Here is a 20,745-nt window from a genome sequence, read left to right on the forward strand (position 1 = left end):
CAATGCTTTTTTTGTTCAATTCTGATTACTATAAACTTTGGGAAACTTCGAAGAAAACTTAAAACACTTTTTTACAGTGTTTGAGATTTCCAAAACTTTAATATTCTTCTAAAGATGACCCTCGAAATCTCAGGATCACTTAGAACAGCGTAATGATCACACGCACGCGCAATTTCTTTGCTAAAAAACTTTAACTGTGGTCACAAGGTTGCGCTGTAAGTTACTGTCATTTTTTGTCCGTGTTAACCTCACTTTTTGATATTTTTGTATTCTTACCAGATTACAGAGAGAAAAAAAATACTTGTCCAAGTTAGTAAATAAAAAATGCCACCAAAGAAAGGTGGAAGTGGTGCGAAATCAGGAAAATCCAGTAAAAATGACGATGGAGATTCAGGAAAGAGCGAAAAGAAAGGAGGAACTGCTGTTAAAGTATAACTTTCTACTCTAATTTAATTTTAAAAACATATCAAAATCTTTCAGAAAAATTTAATTCCCGCCGAATGTTATTCTAATTTTAGGTCAGGCATATTTTATGTGAAAAGCAATCGAAGATTCTCGAAGCATTAGAGAAACTCAAGGCCGGACAAAAATTTAATGAAGTTGCAGCCACTTATAGCGAAGACAAAGCTCGTTCTGGAGTAAGTGAATGCAACATATAAACACATATATTGATTTTTTTCGATGAAACGATTAAATAATAATTTGATTCTTATCCACAATAAGGGTGATTTAGGATGGATGACAAGAGGATCAATGGTTGGACCTTTCCAAGATGCTGCTTTTGCCTTACCGGTTTCTAGTTTAGGAAATCCGGTTTACACAGATCCTCCAGTAAAAACAAAATTCGGCTATCATATAATAATGGTAGAAGGAAAAAAATAATTGTAAATTCTGATAAGTATCATAATTTGTACTTTTGTAAATATATGTCATCTATAATTATGAAGATGAGCAATACTTTTTTCATTATTTAATAAAGCTCAAGACTGAGGGTTAATATTATTTTTAATATTAAATCAAATGAATTTTATAATAATATTATTATTCAAGTTACCATATCTATATATAATGTATAAATAATCCAATGTAAATGATGGCTGCTTCTTGAAATTTTATAGCAAATAAAAAAAAAGAAGCCCGATGAGAGTGTGTTCTTCAATAAATAGACTGTTTCTAAAAGCTACTCAGTCACTTGATATAAATATTAAATCTCTCGAGCATCAATTCATAATATTTCTATGATAGAAAAAATTTAAACTCGAATGTTGGGGTTGGTGTATCGAACGTATTTGAGAAGAGAATCATTCTCTTCACACACCCATGGTTTTTTATGATGACAAGCAACATCATGCCAGTTAACTCCATCATTGTAGAATTGATTAAGAATAGCCAAGCAGTTCTCAGGAGCTCCTCCTTGTTGTGCTTCACGGTTATCAGGTTGGGGCTTACCAATACTGTAATTCAATTTATTTTTATGAAAACTCGTTCATAATTATCATCTATTAGATTTATAAATATATCAGTCATCTAATCTTACCCTCCACTTTCAGACCAATCGTTTTGTCTGCGATCAATGGTAGGAGCAAGTTTTTGCAAAACAGCAGTCCAGAACCATCCATTAATGTTTAAGGGTTGAAGATCGGGTCTATCACAACCTTTGAAGTCACAAAGACGACCAGAAGTCCAAATATATTTAACTTTATCTGAAGAAAAAAAGAAATATTAGAAAAAAATTTATTTATATAAAATAATAGTGGTAAAGAAAGTACTTACTTTGCACAATGCGACTTTTAATAAATTCATTTTCATTATAAGTCTCTAATGACACAAGATCCATGCATCGTTGCCTGCAGAAGTTCCTAGCTGATAGCCAGTCAAGTTCTTGACCTGCAGTTGCTGGATCCGCCCAGGAATAATAGTACCCCTTACCATCTGCGAATCTTTCATGAATTGTTCCTATAACAAAACAATGAAAGTGTTATTGCCAACAGCAATGATAATCATGTGTAATTAATCTATAAATTTTTATGTCTACATTAATGGCTTGTATTGTTTTCTATTCAGATTTATTGCTCTTTAACATTATTTATAAGATGTAACGAGAACAGTAGTGATGGAGATACATGACAATATCTTCAAGGACTTTCACTAAGAATATTAGGAGGTAAGTTGTTGATACTTTTGACCTAAGTTAAAGTATCTTTTCTATCAGTTACAACTGTTATCTTCTTCTTGGCATACTTAGTCTAATGAAGATCGTATTTTGTTGTCAGGAATTTCACTTCCTCAATGCGGGTGGCCAGATAAGCATTAAACTGCGGTCAAATACTAGAAATTCTACAATTAAGGTAAATCGTTAATTTAAAAATATTTACTTTATTTTGTTCTCCACTTTCTTGACTAATTATTAAAATACGGTAAGTAGGGTCTCGACGGAGGAATTAGTGACACTAATACAAATAAAATTTAAAGATATTACAAAGTGAAATTCAGGTGAATTGCCCCCAGGAATCCGCCTTCAATAACTCGTGACCCACTACGACATCACAGGTGGTATGACCTAGACATTGACACAGTCTTAAAGGAAAGAAAGAACCCGCCCATTCATGCTAATGAGCACTTTCCCAAATACTGAAGACATGCATAATCAAATACAAACACACAAGTTTGAGAACGTGACAGGGATATTGGAGAATAACAGCAGGGGATCCGGGTTACTTTAAATTCTTAAAGAAACTCCAGGTGAATCATGACAATCATCAATATCACCACTAAGTAATTAATTGTTCAAAAATTATTTCCATAACTAACGGTTAACGATTGATTATTTATAAATAATTTATTCTTACTATTGTCTGACCAAATAGATTATATGATAATTTTTTTTTAAAAAAAAAAGAATAATATTTCTGGTTCGTTAATAACCAAGAATAATACTTTCTAAAAAAGGTCAAATTATTATTAGCCTTTGTAAACACATGAAACGTTTCTCTTCGATAGAGTAATGTTCACCAGCAAATTTAATTATTTATAGACAGTTTATTTCTGAATTAGAGAAAGACTTTAAAGATAATTTATAACTATATTTTAAGAGAAAGTGAATACCTGCAATAGTTGAAGATTAAATAATTGTTACAAATTAGGAAGTACTTACTCTGTGCACAGAGAGGTGGTATTGGAGGCTCAAGAATCCTTCCAGAAGGTTGTGGCTGGAATTGTGCCACTGCTACTGTCGCTAGAGCGCTAAGAACGATAAATTTCAACATTTTTACCTGAAACAATTAAAATTTTTTATTTAATAATATTATTATGATTGATTTTTGAAAGAAATAAAATATTTCAATCAATCAATTTAATGAGATAACAGTAAAAAGATTAAAAAATATTTTTGATAGATAACTTTTTTAAACTTCTTTCTAATGATTGAAATTTTCTTAAGCCTCTTGATGAAGTATAAGATAACACTAAAAATATTTCGTGGGTTATAACTCAAACTACTTCTTCACAAAAACCGGTTCTTCTTTTTAAGCCGAAGGAAAACTTGAGAATTCTGGTAAATTTAATTTTTATTATCCATTGAATATTTGATTTTGTATCATATTTATTTGTTAACTTTAAAAATAAAAAATATTCGTTATAAATTGAATGTTATTGTTTAGGAAAAAAAATCAATAAATAAGAAGATAAAATATCCTAGGATGCTCACCTACGAACGTTCAACGTTGAACTGTGCTTTACGGAGCAGAGGTACCCCTATATATACACGAGCCTCATCCAGCTAACTACCTACCTTCTTCTGATAGACGACTCAACCCAATGGTCCATACAGTTTGGGACAGAAAAAATACCAAACGGAATATAATATGATATTAAGTACTGAAAAAATAAAATTTGAATCTTAATAAGAAAAATAGTTGAAAGAACTGAAATGGAGAAATCTTTTTCAAAAGTGTCAACTTTCAGTTTCTTCTTTCATATTTTTACGATTATTATACTAATTATTAATTGACAAGTGGCCACAACTACAACAGTATAAATGAGATCCCATGAATGGAAATTGTAGGGATTATCTTCATGTTTATTTAGTATTCTTCAATTATTTATGTTTGACAAACGGAGAACGCGAGAAAACGTAAAAACTTTCGCCAAAGCATTGAGGGAATTTAAAATGAGTGTTGTTGACTTTACAGGTTTTTTTAATACTTGTACGTTACTTAAAACACGTATAACAGTTTAGTGAATTGAAAAGGAACGTGTGAATTCATTGAGAATTTTTTATTGATAATTAATTATACTGCTTAGATAAAGTTGACATTTATTTTGTAATTGGGCCTTCACCAAGTCACCCCAGTACCGTTAGGATTGATTATGTGTTCAGCGAATAATAATCGATGTGGGTCACTACTCAACAGCTTCGAGATTTTTTTTTCATTTTTCTAAATAACTGGACATTTGTTAAATTTGAATCTCAAACATTTTAAGGTATCAAATTTTCTCAGTTTGAATTTCTGTTATCATAAGGTAAAATTTATTATTCCTATTGATGAAATATGAACTTTTATATTTATTTATTTAACATATGATAGTTTTTGATTGCTAATTAATAGATTAGAATAATTAAAAATGAGATAGTTTTGTTATAGTTGTACTTGATCTGATTACTGGATATTATTTCTTAACATAATGATAGCTATGATGACATGTGGGGACCTGTTCGTGACCAGATGACAATGAAGACTGGTTACAAAAATTTAACATTATTGAATGACACAAGTTTTTTTAATGACTGCATAAAAATAGCTTAATTTCGCCACTATTACGTGGTTGATAAATTATTAATGTGAATTTATTTTTAAATCAAAATATGATAATAGAGTTAATAAAAATACAATCGTTAAAATGATAGTGATCTATTTTTCTTTTGTATTAATATAAAAAGTAAATTATTTTTAGGATGTACTCTGAATCATCAGTGACAATTTCATGTAAATTAAAATATTGATGAGTCCAGAAAGTTCTACTGCACAGTAAAAAAATATTTCAGAATTTTTTCATATACAAATCACTATAATTTTTTTCCTTTATTTATTGAAAAATATTGAACTATAAAAAAAAGATATCGAAGAATATTATATTAAAAGTTTATAAAATTAAAAATTTCATATTAGAAAGTGTGTAACTGTAATTTGGTATTCCAACGATTCAAAAAATTCCAAGATGAATGGCTGATAAAAAAAACATCAACAAAATAAGTAATCTATATTTGATATAAAAAAAAAATATTTATACTTGATGAAAATTTGTAAAAATGTTATAAACAAAATACACGTCCACATGCAAAAATTTAAATTAGTTCCAAAAACCACCGCGAGGGCGTTAGCAAAGAGAGCCACGCATGCGCATAGAAAATTATCATGACATGCCATCTGTTGTAAAAGATTTAAAATTAAAAATTATTTATGCTTCAATAGATTGATTACCAACGGTAGAAATGGGCTCCCGAAAATGATTGAAGAATGCGGTTCGGTTTTTCGTGACTTTTTATATGTGTGTGTTTTTGTAGTGCGGGAGAAATTAAACTTACAAAACATTACAAAAGATATAGATATAACTCTCCTCCCTGTAACGGTCAGTTTCCCCAACGCCTTCAAGTATGATTGGTTGTGAAGCTGAACATTTCAAGTCATTATCAATTGTGTGGTTGAAATAATCTTTGTGATGTACTGTGCCATATAATAATTTAGTAGTAATATTCGTATTGTTTCGTAATTCAATACCAAGTAAGTGTTTTGATGAATTTTAAATTTGCGTTGTAGTGTTTTATTCTCACCAATAATTGCTTTTAAAAATGTAAATAAATGAAAGTGCGATAGTCAGATGAATATAAATAATTGTGAACAAGTTTAACAGACAATTTCGTTTTTTATTTTAAAGTTTTATGTTGTTTCGTTTACACAGTGATAATAACAACAACAGTAATAATAATAATAATAATAATAATAATAATAATAATAATAATAATAATAATAATAATAGTTGCACAATTTTTAAATCATTATTGTTATTGTTTACAAATATTGTTGTTATGTTTTAAAATATAACAACACATTGCTTAAAAATTTTAAATGAAATGCAAAAAGAAAGAGAAAATTATATAAAGTAGGTTCGATGATGCGCATTGACGATTGCAAAAAGTCACATTGGTTTTTATACATACACACTTTTACACTACTTCGAACTCATTGGTCAAGAGCAACGATTATTTACACCTTTTACAATTTAAATAAAGCAAAGAAAAAAAAATTTAGTGGCTCTTGTTTAAACAAACAATACAGTATGTTTATATTTTTTATGTATGTCAAATTTTAGATAATTATAAAAATTTGTAAAATCGTGCATTACATATTGCAGAATTTAAGTTTAATAAATATTTTAAAATTATATTATTATTAATTTAAAGTGCTCGTGTACTCGTGTATGTGATTATTTTAGACTAAAACTTTAATTTTATTCCAATCGTTTACACCAGGTCTATTATATACCTACATAACAGCTTGGTGGGTTAAATAACGGTCTTCTCACATTCAAAACTGTGATTCCAAGCGTACATTCAACTTTACTATCTAACACAGCTGCATTATATTTTATATCACATTTTTTTTAAATTATCTCATGTGTAGATATTTTATCATGCTTATAAGATATTAAAATCTTCTAAAATACAATTAATTTCTTTCTCTGTATCTTTTACATTTATATAATATTTTAATTCATTATCTATGTATATTTATTTCTTTTTTTCAGAAATTTTTTTAATTAGTATGATAAATCTACCATGGAGAAGACAAATCTTCAACTTATTATCACTTTTGTTATTAACAACTATTTTAAATGGAATTTCAGGTAAATTAAAATTTTTTATCCTTCTGGAATTTGTGTAGAGAATAATTATAACGTTTTGGGTTGAAGGAGCCGTTATAAATGACAGAGCAATAGAAATTGAAAACACGAATTGGACTCAGCTTGCGGATGAGATTCTTTCAGAAGAATTACTTACGGCAAAACAAAAGTTTCGAGATCGACTGTCTCCAATATTGGCATCGAGTGGTATGACGAGAGAATTACCACCAACTGCTGCACCTGAGAATGAAAAAGTCGTTATTGTTGACGTTAATGGAATGCCCGTTGATCAATTAGCAAAGGTACTATGAATAAATATTACACTAAGCATAAATGTTTACTATATTAGCAATATCTGATTCAAATCAGTGACGATGCCATTGATTATTTACTAGAAAATGCTATTTACCATTTTTTCTATTTAAAGTCATATTACATTGACTTCTTCAAAAGATTTTAATTGAAAAATATCATTTTTATAATCAAATGTTTATTTAACTTTTTTTTAAATTACAATCATTATAAATTATGAATGATCGTTAAGTAAATACACGTGAGAAAAATATTTTTTATAATTACGCTAGATAAGATTAACAGATTATTATATAAGAAATGAGATTTTGCGGAAAAATAATGTTGAGATTTATAAACCACTTATTCATTATGATGATTTAAAACTTTCCATTTAACAATTGAAGAATATTTTATTTATTATTATTAGGTAAATTATTCACGGATGCTATGGGATATGGAAAATGCACAGTCAAGTGGTCATTTGTCGCTATTTGTTGATAAAGCAATTAAATTATTAGACTTGCAACAAGTTATGATTGAAGTAGAAACTTCTGTAATGTCAAAAGTATCATGTACAGCTTGCAAAGCTGGAGCTGGACTTTTACAATACTATATTAAAAATGGAAAAAGTGATGAAGATATTATGAAAAATATATATCAATTTTGTGTATCATTACGCATACAAAGTTCAAGAGTGTGTCACGGAGTTACTTTGCTTTTTGGGGTGAGAAATCCTTGTCCAAAAATAATGTAAATAATAATAAATATACTGTTTATTTTCATTATTTTTATAAAAAATTATAAAAAATTTTTCAGGGAGAAGTAATCCACGTTTTGAAACAAGTGAATATGGAGCCAGCTCAAATATGTAGTTTTGTAATAGGTGATGCATGTGATGATGCATATAATCCTCAACATGAATGGGAAGTAGCTTTTCCACCTGTAAATAAACCACCAATTTCACCACCAAATCCACCAATTGATAATGCTCCTACGTTTAAAGTATTACATATTTCGGATACTCATTATGATCCTTATTATCATGAAGGTGCTAATGCACAGTGTAATGAGCCTTTGTGTTGTCGTTTAACAAATGGACTAGCACATGAACCAGGAGCAGCAGCTGGACGATGGGGTGATTATAGAAAGTGTGATACGCCAAAACGGACAGTGGACCACATGTTGAATCATATTAAACAGACCCATTCCGATATAGATTATATTTTATGGACAGGTGATTTACCACCTCATGATGTTTGGAATCAAACTCGAGAAGAAAATTTAAAAATTTTAAGAGATACTGCTATTCAAATGGCTGAAACATTCCCAGGAATACCAATATTTCCAGCACTCGGAAACCACGAGTCGGCTCCAGTTAATAGTTTTCCACCACCTTTGAGTACTCCTGACGATGACAGCAGTATTTCATGGCTTTACAATGAATTAGATAAACAATGGAGACGTTGGTTACCCGCGGGCGTGTCTCATACTGTTCGACGTGGTGCATTTTACTCAGTGCTAGTTCGTCCAGGATTTCGTATTATTTCAGTAAACATGAATTACTGTAATAACAAAAATTGGTGGCTCCTGATAAATAGCACCGATCCTGTTAGTGAATTACAATGGTTAGTGTACGAACTCCAAGGAGCTGAAATGAATGGAGAAAAGGTTCATATAATCGGTCATATACCACCTGGTCATTCTGATTGTTTAAAAATATGGTCAAGAAATTACTATCACATAATCAATCGATATGAATCAACTATAACGGCACAATTTTTCGGACATACGCATTACGATGAATTTCAATTGTTCTATGATATTTCGGACTTTAGTAGAGCACTGAGTATTGCCTACATCGGGCCTTCTGTTTCGCCTTATTACGATCTAAATCCAGGTTATAGAATATATTACGTTGATGGAGATCATTCAAAAACAACGAGATTAGTTGTCGATCATGAAAGTTGGGTGATGAATCTCAAGGAAGCTAATCTTTATGATTATCCTATTTGGCGGAAAATGTACAGTGCACGTCAGGCATATCAGATGTCATCATTATTACCGAAAGATTGGGATGCTTTCATTGATAAAATGACTAATGAGCCATCGAATTTTGATCTTTATTACAAGTATGTATTTGTAATTATATTGAAAAAAAATTTACAATTATTAAACACTGTGTTCTTATGAAAACTTTGTTACTCTAGGCATTATTATAAAAATTCACCTGTTAGACCAGCTTGCAATAATGATTGTCGGAAGAGACTACTTTGTGATCTTCGCAGTGGTCGTAGTCATGATCGAAAAATGCTGTGTCAAACTCTAGAATCTCGAATTGATGGAATAGCAACAAGTAGCTGGCGAGAATGGATATACAATGGTTTAAAATTATCGTACGTAAACAACTGGTGGATAAATAATTATTCTAAAAACAATGGTCATATTGTAAGAGATACAATTAATAAAAAAAATACTAGTAATTAATATTTTCTCTACTTGGGTTTTTTTCTATCTGTTTTTGAGCATACTCTTTCTTAACAATTAATTAATTTATTAATATTTTCATGTATAATTTAATAACACTGCTTTTCATTCAGTACACGCCTATGGTGACAGTCGCTTTCTGAATTTTTGTAATCAATTTAAAAAAGTAAGTATCTAAAGAATAATATTGTTTATTATTAACTAAAAGATTTGGTTATTTTTGCAGAATGTCAGTAGTAATGGCGATTCCTCGATTTGCATACAATTTGCCTAAATACGTACTTGGCATGGGCTGAAAGAGTTTTATGATTTATTTTTAAATTACTATGACCGCCATAATCAGTTTTAAAAATTTCTGAATTAATAATTTTGTATATAGTTATCAGATTAATAATAGCAATTATGGCGGCCATAGTAACTTTAAAATGAAAGAAATTCATTTCTATTGAGTTGAAATGATTCATCTACATACGGACACCTGAAATGATCATGCGACGGCTAGCGGAAAATTAGCTCAACATTTTCCAAATTTATTAATATACGTACATATGTATATTAAAATAATATATATGAATTGACTGATATCGAAGGAATTAAGAAAATTTATACTTGTTACATCAGTGGATTGAACATTTTCTTCGAATTGAAAATTAAAAATTTTATCATAATTTATTGTGATTCAATATTATATTGAAATGTTTGTATAATTTGATAATAATAAAAATATTATTTTAATAAACTTCACTTTTTTTTAATAATATTATTGTATGTCACTAATAAAAATTTTTCAATTTGAAAAAACGCGCGCCTTCTCTTAAATCGATTATTGAAGTATCGACACATATTGATGTCGATATATTTTCAATCGATTCGATATGAGATATCGATACTTTTCACCGTATCGTAAAACTCTAATTTTTCCGAAAAACACTCAACAATTGAGTATTATTTTTAGATTATTGATACATAATGTCAGTAAAAAATGTTAAAATAATTGATGTATTACTGATCAAATGTTACGATAAATAATCGTAGTTCTCATAATTATAATTCATTGCTCAACTTACCACTATTTCAAACGACAGGTCGTTTTTCTTTATCAAAATATTCAACATGTCTGCCTGTTAGCGTCTTTGGTGATCTATTGTTTATAAATGCATCAAGTTCCAGAAAAGCTTAAAAACTTAGCTTACTGTTATTTGCAATAATTAATAATGCAATTATTATAAATAGCATTTGAATAAATCTAGATTGGAGACATGACTGAGGCTCAACTTTGCCGTCTTTGTGCTGAATCTAAACCTGATGTAATTGGGATTTATGATTCTGAAGGCCAGAAACTTAATATTCAAGCGAAAGTTGCTAAATATCTCCATATTGAGGTAAATATATGCTTCATATTACGGTTAATTTATTATATAATCATGTCAAGAAAATTATATACTATTTTTTAGATTACTTCTACCGATGATCTTCCTCATTCAGTTTGCATTGGTTGTTGTGTACTTTTAAATCAATGTAGTGAATTTTACGAACAAACTAATGAAGCACAAAAATCACTTAGACAGTTAATTTTAGAGCCCAAATATAAAACTGAAAGTATCAAGCCAACAGAAACAAACACAAATCTTGAAATAACAACTGTCAACAATTTAAAGACAGAATCATTTGAACTGTCAGACCACAATTATGTTACAGGACCTGCGACAGAAGCAAATGATAGTTTTTGTTATGATGATAATAATGACAGTAATTGTTCCAAATCTAGTGAAGATGATATGACAAGAGCAAAAAAGAAATCTCTTAAAAAAACTTTAGGTAAACAATCTAAGAAAAAAGTAAAAAGAAAAAATACAAAAAAAGTATCCCAAGTTGATACTTCAGATGCTGAAGCTGATGTAATAATAAATTCGAAAAATAATACGAAAATTCCTGATAACTACATGACTGGTACAGATTCAGATAAAGAAATAATCGAAGCAAAAACTGAAGAATCCTCAAAAAATGTAAATAAAACTACAGAGAATATGAAAAGGTATCCCTGGTTATGTACCGATTGTAATGATAAATTGCCAAGTTTAGAGATGCTTGAAAAACATCATCAGACTGTTCATAATCAACAAGCCAAGTATATGTGTGTTCAATGTTGTAAGGTTTATGATAAATATTATGGCTTTCTTACTCATGTAAAGAGACATAAGAATAAATCGAAATTTACGTGCGATGATTGTGGTAAATCATTTGTACATAAAAAAGTTCTTGATTCTCATCGAATAATACACAGTGAAGAACGTCCTCATGTTTGTCAAACTTGTGGTAAAGCTTTTAGACAACAAAGTGCTTTATATATTCATAGCCGATGTCACCTACCAGAAACTATGAAAAATAGATTTCCGTGTGATCAGTGTGATAAAAGATTTTCTACAAAACCGAATCTCGTAACTCACAAACGAATTCATTCTGGTGTGAGAAATTTCACATGTGACCAATGTGGAAAAAGCTTTATTCAAAAAGGAAATCTTGAAGCTCACTTTTTAACTCATTCAGCAGATAAACCATACAATTGTTCACAGTGTCCAAAAGCTTTTAAAACTCCATTACAGTTGAAAAAACATGAAACTGTTCATACAGGAGCTAAACCTCATCAATGTGCGGTATGTGGAAGAACTTTCCGCGAAAAAGGAACGTTAAGAGAACATCATAGGATACATACAGGAGCAATGCCATTTACTTGTGAATTTTGTGGTAAATGTTTCCGATTTAAAGGCATTTTAACAACTCATCGACGTCAACATACTGGAGAACGACCTTACAGCTGTCTAGAGTGTCAGCATCATTTTACAAATTGGCCGAATTATAATAAACATATGAAAAGAAGACATGGAATTAATACATCACATACTAAGCATCTTCAACAACCTCAACAACAACAACAACAACAACAACAACAACAACAGCAACCACCACCACTACCACCACCTTCACAAAATCCAGAAACATTACAAATTCCACAAGCCGTTTCATCTAATGTACCAGAGGAATTAACTTTATCACAACATGTAACCCCTTCGATAGTTCAGGTAATTAATTACCACGATAGATTTGATATTGTAGATTTATTGATATTTTTATTTATTAAATTGTCATCTATTTTAGGTAATACAAACCATTCCTGTCACAACACAGCCAATTGTCGTACAAACAATTCCTACAACGACAATTCAAACCTTTCAAGCAGATATATCTCCTGCTGCATCTCAAGAAACAGTATTTAGAGAAAGAAATGCGCCTTATTTTAATGCTGTTCCTGGAACATTACAAAATTTTTTACCACCTCATTTACCATATAATTTTTATAACATCTCTAATGTGTCAGAGAATGAATTAATAGGACCGAGGTAAAATTGATTCATTTAAATTTAAGTCACAGCGTACTATAGGCCAGTTTGGAATATCATGTGTTTAGTCTATAATTTTTTTTTATTCTTTTCAAATAATAGAAATATAACAAATTATTTTTTATTACGTATTCAAAAATATCCTCTTGAAATTTCCTTTTGTATATAATGTTAAAAATTAACATTGATATTTGGTAGTTTTTTTTTTTCTTTCTTTTATAATCGTTAATATTTAAAATTGTTGAAAACTATGTAAATGCTGAAAAGCATTAATATTTGAAGTAAAAAATGGAATTATTGTAAATCGTACAAATTAAAAAATATCAAGATGTATAGTGAAAATTGTGTTATTTTTATTGAGAAAATAATTACAGATATTCTTTTAAAAATAATTCTCTCTCTATATATATATAATTAAAAAACTTTCTTTCTTGTTACTATTAATGATTAATAGTTAAATTCAGTTTGAACGCCAACTTATAAATATTTTAGTTATCTCCCTTTTTAATCTAAATTTTGTTTCTCTGTAGCTGTCCATATCACGATATGATTTTTATTAAAATTTTTTAATGACATATTTAATTTTGTTGACATTGAGTTTTCATCAATCTTCTCAACTGGTTTATATTTATGCTTTCTTACCTCATTTATTTTTATCGTCAAAAATAGACGTTCAAAATCAAGTAGAGCAAAACGATTTCTATTCAAAAAAGACTCAGCTAATGCTTTCAACATATTATAAGCTGATATTAAATCTGACGGATAAGCCTCTGATTTATCGGTCAATTGACTTGCATCAAAAATATGCCTATAAAAATCCATTTGATTCCAACACTGTGAGTCTGTGAAAGATTTCTTCAGGTAACCATGTCCACAGTGAAAACATGAGGGCAATTGACGCCATCCTGAAGTCATGATTTTTCTCTGTTTCTTCTGACATTTTAAATTAATACAAACATAATCTTGACAATAATACTTTTGAAGTAACGATCTAAGACACGAAAATAAAGTGTTATGAATGGGTTTTATATTTTTCCAAAGTGGATAATCACATTCAGAATTTTCACAAGCATACAGAGCTGGTTTTTTGCTTTCTTTGAACTGCTTAAAGAATTCTTTAATTTCATTAACACTGCCACATCTTGGACAATTAAATTTAAATGGTTCACAGTCTTTGAAATTATGAGTCTCTTTTTTTAATTCTTCAGATTTATTATTTAAAGCTGAATAATCAGTAAAGACGGCCACTTTTGGTTTATAAATACCTTGAAGACCCAAGTTATCAGTCAGAAAGATGTCCGTAATGGTTTCTATGGGTTCACAAATTCTGTAAAGCACTGGAAAGATCTGATTAAGTAAATAATAATTACAATCAATCACTAAGTCTTCACGTTTCTTAAACTCATCAATGTGATATGCTCGTTCTATTGGATGTTTATCAGTTCCATCTTTACAAATGATATAAGAAATGGTGTCACCAGCTTTCCACATTCTACCACCTGATTTATTGAGCCTCAAAGCTACAGTTACATGTGGCTGCTTCTTATCTGGATACTCATTAGGATTTTTCGATAACTGTTTAGTAATAATAAATGACTGAAGAGGAAGTAAATTCTGACGAACTTTTTTAGCAATACTTTGAAGTAAATCAGCTATTTTTACAAGTTTTTCTTCTTCAGTACAATCTAAAAAAATTTGATCCAAGATTACTCTTCCTTGTTCACAAGCAAGCTGACACCAATCTCTTCTAACAATATCTAGTCCTTTGTACTCTTTTATTAACTCAATTTCTCCGTTAGGTAGTTTGTTCATTATTACTGCTGCGTATTTCTTTTTTTGAAGAAGTAAAAGATATTTGAAGACACCATCTATATCTAATTCCAACATTTTATATTGTTTATTGACTTCTTGTTTGATAGATTTAGCTATTTCAAATGCTTGTTCATAATTTAAAGTATTACTATTGATCATCAATGAATCTGTATCTCCATAAATTACTTCAAAATTTAAATTTTCCACGAGAGATTTAGCTTGCATGAGTATTTCTCGTCCTTTAGAAGTAACCATTGCTGCAAGACCTTTAGCATAAAATCGACAATGAGAAGCTCCTAGACATCCGTACATTGAATTAGCAGTTAATTTTAAAGCCAACTGTCTAATATTATACTGCATCTTAGCTTCAGGACTCAAATTTGGTTGTTTCATGAGTATCTTTACGGCTCGACGACTTTCAACTAGCTTTCGAATTTCCGTAGGAATAATTCCTATATCTAGATCTGCCTTTGGAAGGTCTAACTCTTCTGCGTCTTTATAACAAACACCAGGAATAGTTGTGAAACAGAGATTAAATTCTTGAATAATACTAGGATATAAAGAGTTAAAATCCATTAGTAAAATTAATTTATTGTAAAATCCACGTTTAGGTTCAAGAACTAATCCTCCAGCATATGCAGCCTTTTTCCTGGCACCTTGTGAGTCTTTTTTATTTGATTGCTTATCTGGTGTAATAAAATCTTTCTCTGAAAAAGCATGAAGTAATAAATATTCATTTCTTTCAGCTCGGCCAGCAGAAAGTGTTCTTGACAGAATATTTCCTGCTATACAAGTTATTTGAAGAGCAAGTGGTATTATGTTTAATTCAAACATTAATGTAAGTATATAAAGAGCTTCAGACATCGTGACTTTAACTAAGGTTTTAATTTTATCTGAACTAGCGTAAAATTGTGAACATTCACCAGGCTTTATTTCTTTTATCGTATTTTCTTTCGTTTTTAAAACCGCTTGACAAATGCTATCAAGGTCATAACTTCGTACTTTTACATTCAACTCTTTCACTGATATTGACAAATCACAAATTGGACGACCAGCAAATACCCAAGGTAATGAAATTCTTGAACTTCCGTAGGTACCAGTTTGTTTAAGTCTTCCAGTTCTGCTCCAGTTTTTAATTTTCAAAGCCATCAATCGACGATAAACAATGTCAAATTGGAAACCACAATCATACCCTACTAATAAATCAGGATCAGTTTTTTGAATTAAATCAAGAAATTTTTCCAAAAGATCTGATTCTGTTTCACAGATAACTACATTGGTTTTATCTGTTTTCAACAATTGATCTCTAGCATATAAAGGCCAAGGTGTGTCTTTAGGATGAGTAACAAAACAAACATGTTGATGAAACATTGATTTTGGAGCAGGTTTATCAACATAATATTGATTATTAATTAAAACTCCGATCATAACAATTTCTGTGTCATTATTTCTTGAATTTAAAGTAGTTCTTACATCAACTGTCATGATAATCATGGGAGGAATAGATAGTTTTTCATTACTGTCATCACAAACAGTAATGTACTCCATTTTTAAACAATTTGCTTGTAATTTACACCAACTTAAAGTACTTTGAACAGGCATAGGAAGCTTAATGTCGAGCCAACTAGGGCCTTTGATCTTTCGCTCCATTAATAATAGCTCTATAGCATTAACACTAGTGCCGAAGATGTGTTCAATAGCTTTTCCTTTATAATTATTTTCCAATACTGGAAACGTTGGTGCATACCTAACTTCTAGATACTCTGATTGGAGTGGAGTCCCTTCTCGATCAAAAACATAGGATTTTGTAACAGGAATTGACCTGAATTCAGTTATTTTATTCTTATCAGCGAGTTCTTTGAATTCATAATAAACATCCTGCATGTTTGTAGGCCGTTCAATTCCATCTTTGTCAATGACATTTTCACTTGGGAGAACGTATAGTCGTCTTGGAATGTTTCTCACTGATAAGCAACAAGAAACATAGCTTTTAGAAGATTCTAAATATACTTTACCAAAGAAATTCACCACTCCTGGATTTTTGTAAGGATTTTCTATGGCATCCCACCAAAAGAATCGCAAAACAGTGTCTCCATTCTTATTTTTCACCATTGCAGATTGTAGATCTTTATCAGAAACTGATGTAACGTCAGCTGTATTTGATGATTTTGTATCATTATCCCATGCTCCCCATGAAGCTGTTTTATCCAAAGACGCAATTACTTGCTCGTAATTTTCATCTTCGATTTTAGGACGTTTACGAATATTTTCTTCATCTATTAATCCGATAAATTCATCTATGTCATCATCGCCCATTGAAATATTTTCGGTCTTACAGTCGTTTGTTGTTATTGGAGAATTTTTCGATACATTTGTTGAAAAATCGTCATCAAAGTCACCATAATATTTATTGTAATCTTCAGTATCTTGTTTAATATTTTTTGATGAGTTAGAAACGTCCATTGATTTATCTGGAGTTTCAATAATTTGACTTGACTTTTCTATCTCAGTTCTTACACTAGACGTTTGGTCTTTCTTTTTTTCAATTTTCGGTGAAACCTTCATTGGAGAATCGAAGATTAAAAAATCATCTTCAGTTGCTTCTTTTTTCGATTCTCCAGCCATTGAAAAGACATCTTTACTCTGAGATTGTGTTACTGGTTTTGAAGTGACTTTGAATTTATTGGTAACCGGTGTTTTAGGCTTTGATGTCTTGTTTTTTTCTAACTCTGCTAACATATCAGCAAGAAGAGTGTCATCTTGGAGAGATGTTGTTTCAGTCTTTTTCTTTGTTGATGCATTTTGAAACATAGACATAAGATTTGATGTTTTAGATTTTTGTTCACTGTCTCTTTTTCTCTTTCTTGGACCTGCAAAATTTTGTTTTGAAGCTTTTTCAATACTTTCTTCATCTAAATCATCATCAAAAATTTCACGACCATCCTCAACATATCCAGTCCCACCTAATAATAAATTCAATTTTTGTTACTTATTTTTTTATACCGATACGGCAATTAAATGAAGGAAAATTTTTTTTTAAATTACCATCATCAACAATCCAATCTGATTCTTGTCGCTGTACAACTGTTTTTAAATATTCTTTTTCGTCTACTTCATCGTAAACATTTTCCAGTTCACCAACATCATATTTATTTTTGCTTCCTTTTAATTCTTTCAGTTTTTTGAGTGCAGCAAATCTACCAGATTTATCGAGTCTTTGTCTTTTACTGCGAGATGTAGAAGCTAAAAATATAAATTAATAAAATAAATATTTAAAAATTAAGATTAATAAAAAATTTTAAGAATATATCACAAATTATATCAAATTATTTTTAGTTATCTTTTTATTGTTATACTTACGACCATCATCTTCCATTTTCTTGAGGTTATTTTACACTTATTTACTAATTTATAACTTATAATAATTGTTGATTTGATGATTACAAACTATATTACGGCTTAAAAAAATGTTTAATATCAATAAAAGAAGTAATAAAAAATAAAAAGGTGAAATTAATAAATATAACAAAAGAGTAAACACAAATAAATCAAGGTATTTGACGTGCGTACATTGTTGTGTATCTTAAGAAAATTTTTGGCGGGAAACAGATTCGATACAACTGTCTCTCGATACTCGAAATATCGACTATCGATATATATATATATATAGCTAACTTCAGGTTGCAAATTTGTCGTGCATAACGAACAAAAAAGTGTACGTTACTCATTTTTCGTAGTTTGTTGATTTTAATGAAGTAATTGTGAAATTATAAGATTTTTTTAAAAAATTTAAACCTAGAACCTAATTCTAAATGCCTGACATAATTCCTGATACTGATAAAGGTTTTAATTTACACTGAAATTAATGTTTTTGATATTTATCAATATACTAACCATTCATTTGAGTTTGTGGATATGTTTTTTTTAGTCAATTGAACTATTTTCGTTCTAATTTTCATTGTAACTTATTTGTTACTTTTTCAATCGTCATTTATCACTTTAACTATATTTTTATGCATTTTATATTTTAGTTGCCATGCCAAAACCTCAAAGTCCAGCGGTTTTCAACGGAGAAGTGGATAACTTTTACGACCAAAATTATGAAATAAAAAATAAGATGAAACTCCCAAAGACTATAAGGGTTGGTGATGAATATAAAGACGACGATTCCGGTACAAATAGAGCTACTTGGAATCAAGCAATACCAAATGAAGTGCTAGACATGCACATGCCTGACAGAATTTTAGTTGTTGGTAAGTATTTCATTTTTAAGATTTGAACTTGAGGTTTAATTTTTTATTTATAAATAATATGCGTTTCAGGGCACGATCAACATATTGGTCTAAAAGCTCCACCAATTGAAATGACGCTCGAAAATTCTGTAATTCCTCCTGAACCAGAATTCACAAGAGTTCAGGTATTGTAATTATTTTAAGATAATCTATTTTAAAGTAAATAATGCTTTACATGAATAAAAAATTTTTTAAACATCATTTTTAGACGCCTCCACGAGTTCTTACATTAGGAGATCATTTTTTCCCCACTGTTGACGATGATAATATTGATGACTACATGAATACATCTGATTTGAACCAAAGTATTCCAATTACAAATGGATCATACATGAATGAAACTCAAATAGTTAGGCGTGCAGCTAGGTATTTCAAAGTGATCTAAGTAATTTATTATTAACTTTTTTTTTTTTTTTGAGAAAAAATTAATTTAATATTTTATCTTATCAGAGAACAAACTCCAGTATGGAACAATACTCTAGATGTTTCTCTAGCACCAAGTGAAGAGATTCAACACCTTCGTCGACAAGTTGGAAAGTTGAACCGCAGAGTAATGGCAGTAGAATTGGAAATGTTACAACGGCAACAACGTGATAAAATTTTTTATGCTATCACTATAGCTTACTTTTTCATCAAAGCCTTCAGTTGGTTAACTAGAAATTAAAATAATCACAAGTAACACAGTTTAATTAATTCGCCACTCTTCCGTTTTGAATAGAACAAAAAAATTAATCAAAGATTGCACAATCTATATGAAAGTAATCTTTTTTCATAGTTAATATATATTGATATCATCAAGTTTAGTAGTATCCTGATTTTTATTGAATGTGGATAGTTATAAAAATGTTCTAAAGTCGGTTATACTTTTTTTAAAATTCTAAATTAAATTTTTTATTTTAAACTGAATACTTAAGAGTTGGCGATTTAAAAGTAAAATGTTTCTTGATATTCATTTTGTAAATTTAAAATATATAATTGACTACGTATCGTTGATCGAATAGACTGTATTTGTAATTTTGATTTTTTGGCAAATAAGATAGACTTCTAGAGAAATCTAGAACTAATATCTTATGGATTGAATGTTAATGTTTGATGTGGCATGTAAATATTTTTTCGATTAATTTTAACTGTTGTAATTTGTTAGTAATATTTACATTTTATGTGTTGAAAGGAAAAAATAATTTTTAAAGAGAAATGAATTTTTTTTCTTTAAAAATTAATATTTTTCGATTAATAATTAACTCATATAAAATGTTACAATTTTCATATACACATTATTAATTTTGATCATTATATAATAAGTGAACAATAACGAAAAACTGTAATTTTGTGACACAAATAATTATGTGAAGACATGTATTTCATTTGTTTATCTAGTTGACATTGTATACAACAATATTTCAAATGAAGAATTATTAAAATATTAACAGAGAATAAGTCTCTGTGCCAATTGAATTATGCCCATGGCAACACTGTATGATATTGTATATTTATATGACATGCCATATGATTCTAGTGAATAATAAAAAATAATTAACTATTAATTAATCTATAATTTTAATTTG

At 29.5% G+C, this 20,745-nt stretch overlaps 6 protein-coding genes and 1 long non-coding RNA gene across 15 annotated transcripts; 4 read left to right on the forward strand and 3 right to left on the reverse strand.

Moving 5' to 3' along the window:
• Positions 1-109: 109 nt before the first annotated feature.
• On the forward strand, positions 110-946 carry LOC118065970 (peptidyl-prolyl cis-trans isomerase NIMA-interacting 4). The gene is made up of 4 exons (XM_035081615.1): positions 110-215; positions 280-429; positions 519-638; positions 724-946. Exons 2-4 carry the CDS (start codon positions 325-327, stop codon positions 880-882), a joined length of 384 nt encoding a protein of 127 aa, XP_034937506.1. The 5' UTR covers positions 110-215; positions 280-324; the 3' UTR covers positions 883-946.
• Positions 947-1,048: 102 nt separating this feature from the next.
• Positions 1,049-3,823, reverse strand: LOC118065967 (uncharacterized). The gene is made up of 5 exons (XM_035081612.1): positions 3,707-3,823; positions 3,155-3,272; positions 1,774-1,956; positions 1,538-1,703; positions 1,049-1,454 (listed from the first exon to the last, which is right to left on the reverse strand). The coding sequence occupies exons 2-5, from the start codon at positions 3,264-3,266 to the stop codon at positions 1,253-1,255; spliced, it is 663 nt and encodes a 220-aa protein (XP_034937503.1). The 5' UTR covers positions 3,267-3,272; positions 3,707-3,823; the 3' UTR covers positions 1,049-1,252.
• A 1,668-nt stretch (positions 3,824-5,491) lies between these two features.
• On the forward strand, positions 5,492-10,300 carry LOC118065893 (sphingomyelin phosphodiesterase-like). Of its 7 annotated transcripts, XM_035081460.1 has the most exons (8): positions 6,152-6,334; positions 6,805-6,903; positions 6,970-7,202; positions 7,622-7,918; positions 8,011-9,323; positions 9,402-9,587; positions 9,792-9,844; positions 9,905-10,300. In XM_035081460.1, exons 1-7 carry the CDS (start codon positions 6,169-6,171, stop codon positions 9,805-9,807), a joined length of 2,310 nt encoding a protein of 769 aa, XP_034937351.1. In that variant the 5' UTR covers positions 6,152-6,168; the 3' UTR covers positions 9,808-9,844; positions 9,905-10,300. The 7 variants fall into 7 exon arrangements, with proteins under 7 accessions (XP_034937352.1, XP_034937355.1, XP_034937354.1 ...); XM_035081459.1 differs by lacking the exon at positions 9,792-9,844 and having other exon boundaries at positions 6,154-6,334; XM_035081461.1 differs by lacking the exons at positions 6,152-6,334; positions 9,792-9,844; positions 9,905-10,300 and adding an exon at positions 5,492-5,521 and having other exon boundaries at positions 9,402-9,750.
• Positions 6,957-10,941, reverse strand: LOC118065895 (uncharacterized). The gene is made up of 2 exons (XR_004690201.1): positions 10,746-10,941; positions 6,957-7,140 (listed from the first exon to the last, which is right to left on the reverse strand). It is a non-coding gene; the product is annotated as an uncharacterized lncRNA (long non-coding RNA).
• Positions 10,589-13,215, forward strand: LOC118065894 (zinc finger protein 479-like). Its single transcript, XM_035081466.1, has 3 exons — positions 10,589-11,060; positions 11,133-12,758; positions 12,835-13,215. The coding sequence occupies exons 1-3, from the start codon at positions 10,938-10,940 to the stop codon at positions 13,078-13,080; spliced, it is 1,995 nt and encodes a 664-aa protein (XP_034937357.1). The 5' UTR covers positions 10,589-10,937; the 3' UTR covers positions 13,081-13,215.
• A 223-nt stretch (positions 13,216-13,438) lies between these two features.
• Positions 13,439-18,459, reverse strand: DNApol-alpha180 (DNA polymerase alpha catalytic subunit). The gene is made up of 3 exons (XM_035081452.1): positions 18,249-18,459; positions 17,934-18,131; positions 13,439-17,851 (listed from the first exon to the last, which is right to left on the reverse strand). The coding sequence occupies exons 1-3, from the start codon at positions 18,262-18,264 to the stop codon at positions 13,581-13,583; spliced, it is 4,485 nt and encodes a 1,494-aa protein (XP_034937343.1). The 5' UTR covers positions 18,265-18,459; the 3' UTR covers positions 13,439-13,580.
• Positions 18,460-18,477: 18 nt separating this feature from the next.
• Positions 18,478-20,724, forward strand: Tango11 (transport and golgi organization 11). Of its 3 annotated transcripts, none has more exons than XM_035081455.1 (5): positions 18,478-18,603; positions 18,920-19,141; positions 19,211-19,305; positions 19,389-19,546; positions 19,631-20,724. In XM_035081455.1, the coding sequence occupies exons 2-5, from the start codon at positions 18,925-18,927 to the stop codon at positions 19,842-19,844; spliced, it is 684 nt and encodes a 227-aa protein (XP_034937346.1). In that variant the 5' UTR covers positions 18,478-18,603; positions 18,920-18,924; the 3' UTR covers positions 19,845-20,724. The 3 variants fall into 3 exon arrangements, with proteins under 3 accessions (XP_034937346.1, XP_034937347.1, XP_034937345.1); XM_035081456.1 differs by having other exon boundaries at positions 18,575-18,643; XM_035081454.1 differs by having other exon boundaries at positions 18,579-18,731.
• Positions 20,725-20,745: the final 21 nt, after the last annotated feature.

Source organism: Chelonus insularis, unplaced genomic scaffold (assembly GCF_013357705.1).
Source record: "Chelonus insularis isolate UGA/USDA-ARS -01 unplaced genomic scaffold, ASM1335770v1 contig_324_pilon, whole genome shotgun sequence".
Classification (NCBI taxonomy): domain Eukaryota; kingdom Metazoa; phylum Arthropoda; class Insecta; order Hymenoptera; family Braconidae; genus Chelonus; species Chelonus insularis.

Bases quoted from the DNA above. Each gene is read 5' to 3' on its own strand.
- LOC118065893 (XM_035081458.1), top strand. From the start codon at position 6,169: ATGATGCGCATTGACGATTGCAAAAAGTCACATTGGTTTTTATACATA. The intron at 6,335-6,804 runs GTATGTTTATAT...TCTTTTTTTCAG, and splicing joins TTGTTTAAACAAACAATACA to AAATTTTTTTAATTAGTATG. The intron at 9,324-9,401 runs GTATGTATTTGT...TTGTTACTCTAG, and splicing joins AATTTTGATCTTTATTACAA to GCATTATTATAAAAATTCAC.
- LOC118065967 (XM_035081612.1), bottom strand. From the start codon at position 3,266: ATGTTGAAATTTATCGTTCTTAGCGCTCTAGCGACAGTAGCAGTGGCA. The intron at 1,957-3,154 runs GTAAGTACTTCC...GTTTTGTTATAG, and splicing joins ACCACCTCTCTGTGCACAGA to GAACAATTCATGAAAGATTC. The intron at 1,704-1,773 runs GTAAGTACTTTC...TTTTTTCTTCAG, and splicing joins TAAAAGTCGCATTGTGCAAA to ATAAAGTTAAATATATTTGG.
- LOC118065970 (XM_035081615.1), top strand. From the start codon at position 325: ATGCCACCAAAGAAAGGTGGAAGTGGTGCGAAATCAGGAAAATCCAGT. The intron at 430-518 runs GTATAACTTTCT...TTCTAATTTTAG, and splicing joins AAGGAGGAACTGCTGTTAAA to GTCAGGCATATTTTATGTGA. The intron at 639-723 runs GTAAGTGAATGC...ATCCACAATAAG, and splicing joins AAGACAAAGCTCGTTCTGGA to GGTGATTTAGGATGGATGAC.
- LOC118065894 (XM_035081466.1), top strand. From the start codon at position 10,938: ATGACTGAGGCTCAACTTTGCCGTCTTTGTGCTGAATCTAAACCTGAT. The intron at 11,061-11,132 runs GTAAATATATGC...ACTATTTTTTAG, and splicing joins CTAAATATCTCCATATTGAG to ATTACTTCTACCGATGATCT. The intron at 12,759-12,834 runs GTAATTAATTAC...CATCTATTTTAG, and splicing joins TAACCCCTTCGATAGTTCAG to GTAATACAAACCATTCCTGT.
- Tango11 (XM_035081454.1), top strand. From the start codon at position 18,701: ATGCCTGACATAATTCCTGATACTGATAAAG. The intron at 18,732-18,919 runs GTTTTAATTTAC...TTTATATTTTAG, and splicing joins AATTCCTGATACTGATAAAG to TTGCCATGCCAAAACCTCAA. The intron at 19,547-19,630 runs GTATTTCAAAGT...TTATCTTATCAG, and splicing joins ATAGTTAGGCGTGCAGCTAG to AGAACAAACTCCAGTATGGA.
- DNApol-alpha180 (XM_035081452.1), bottom strand. The intron at 17,852-17,933 runs GTAATTTAAAAA...ATTTATTATTAG, and splicing joins AGATTGGATTGTTGATGATG to GTGGGACTGGATATGTTGAG.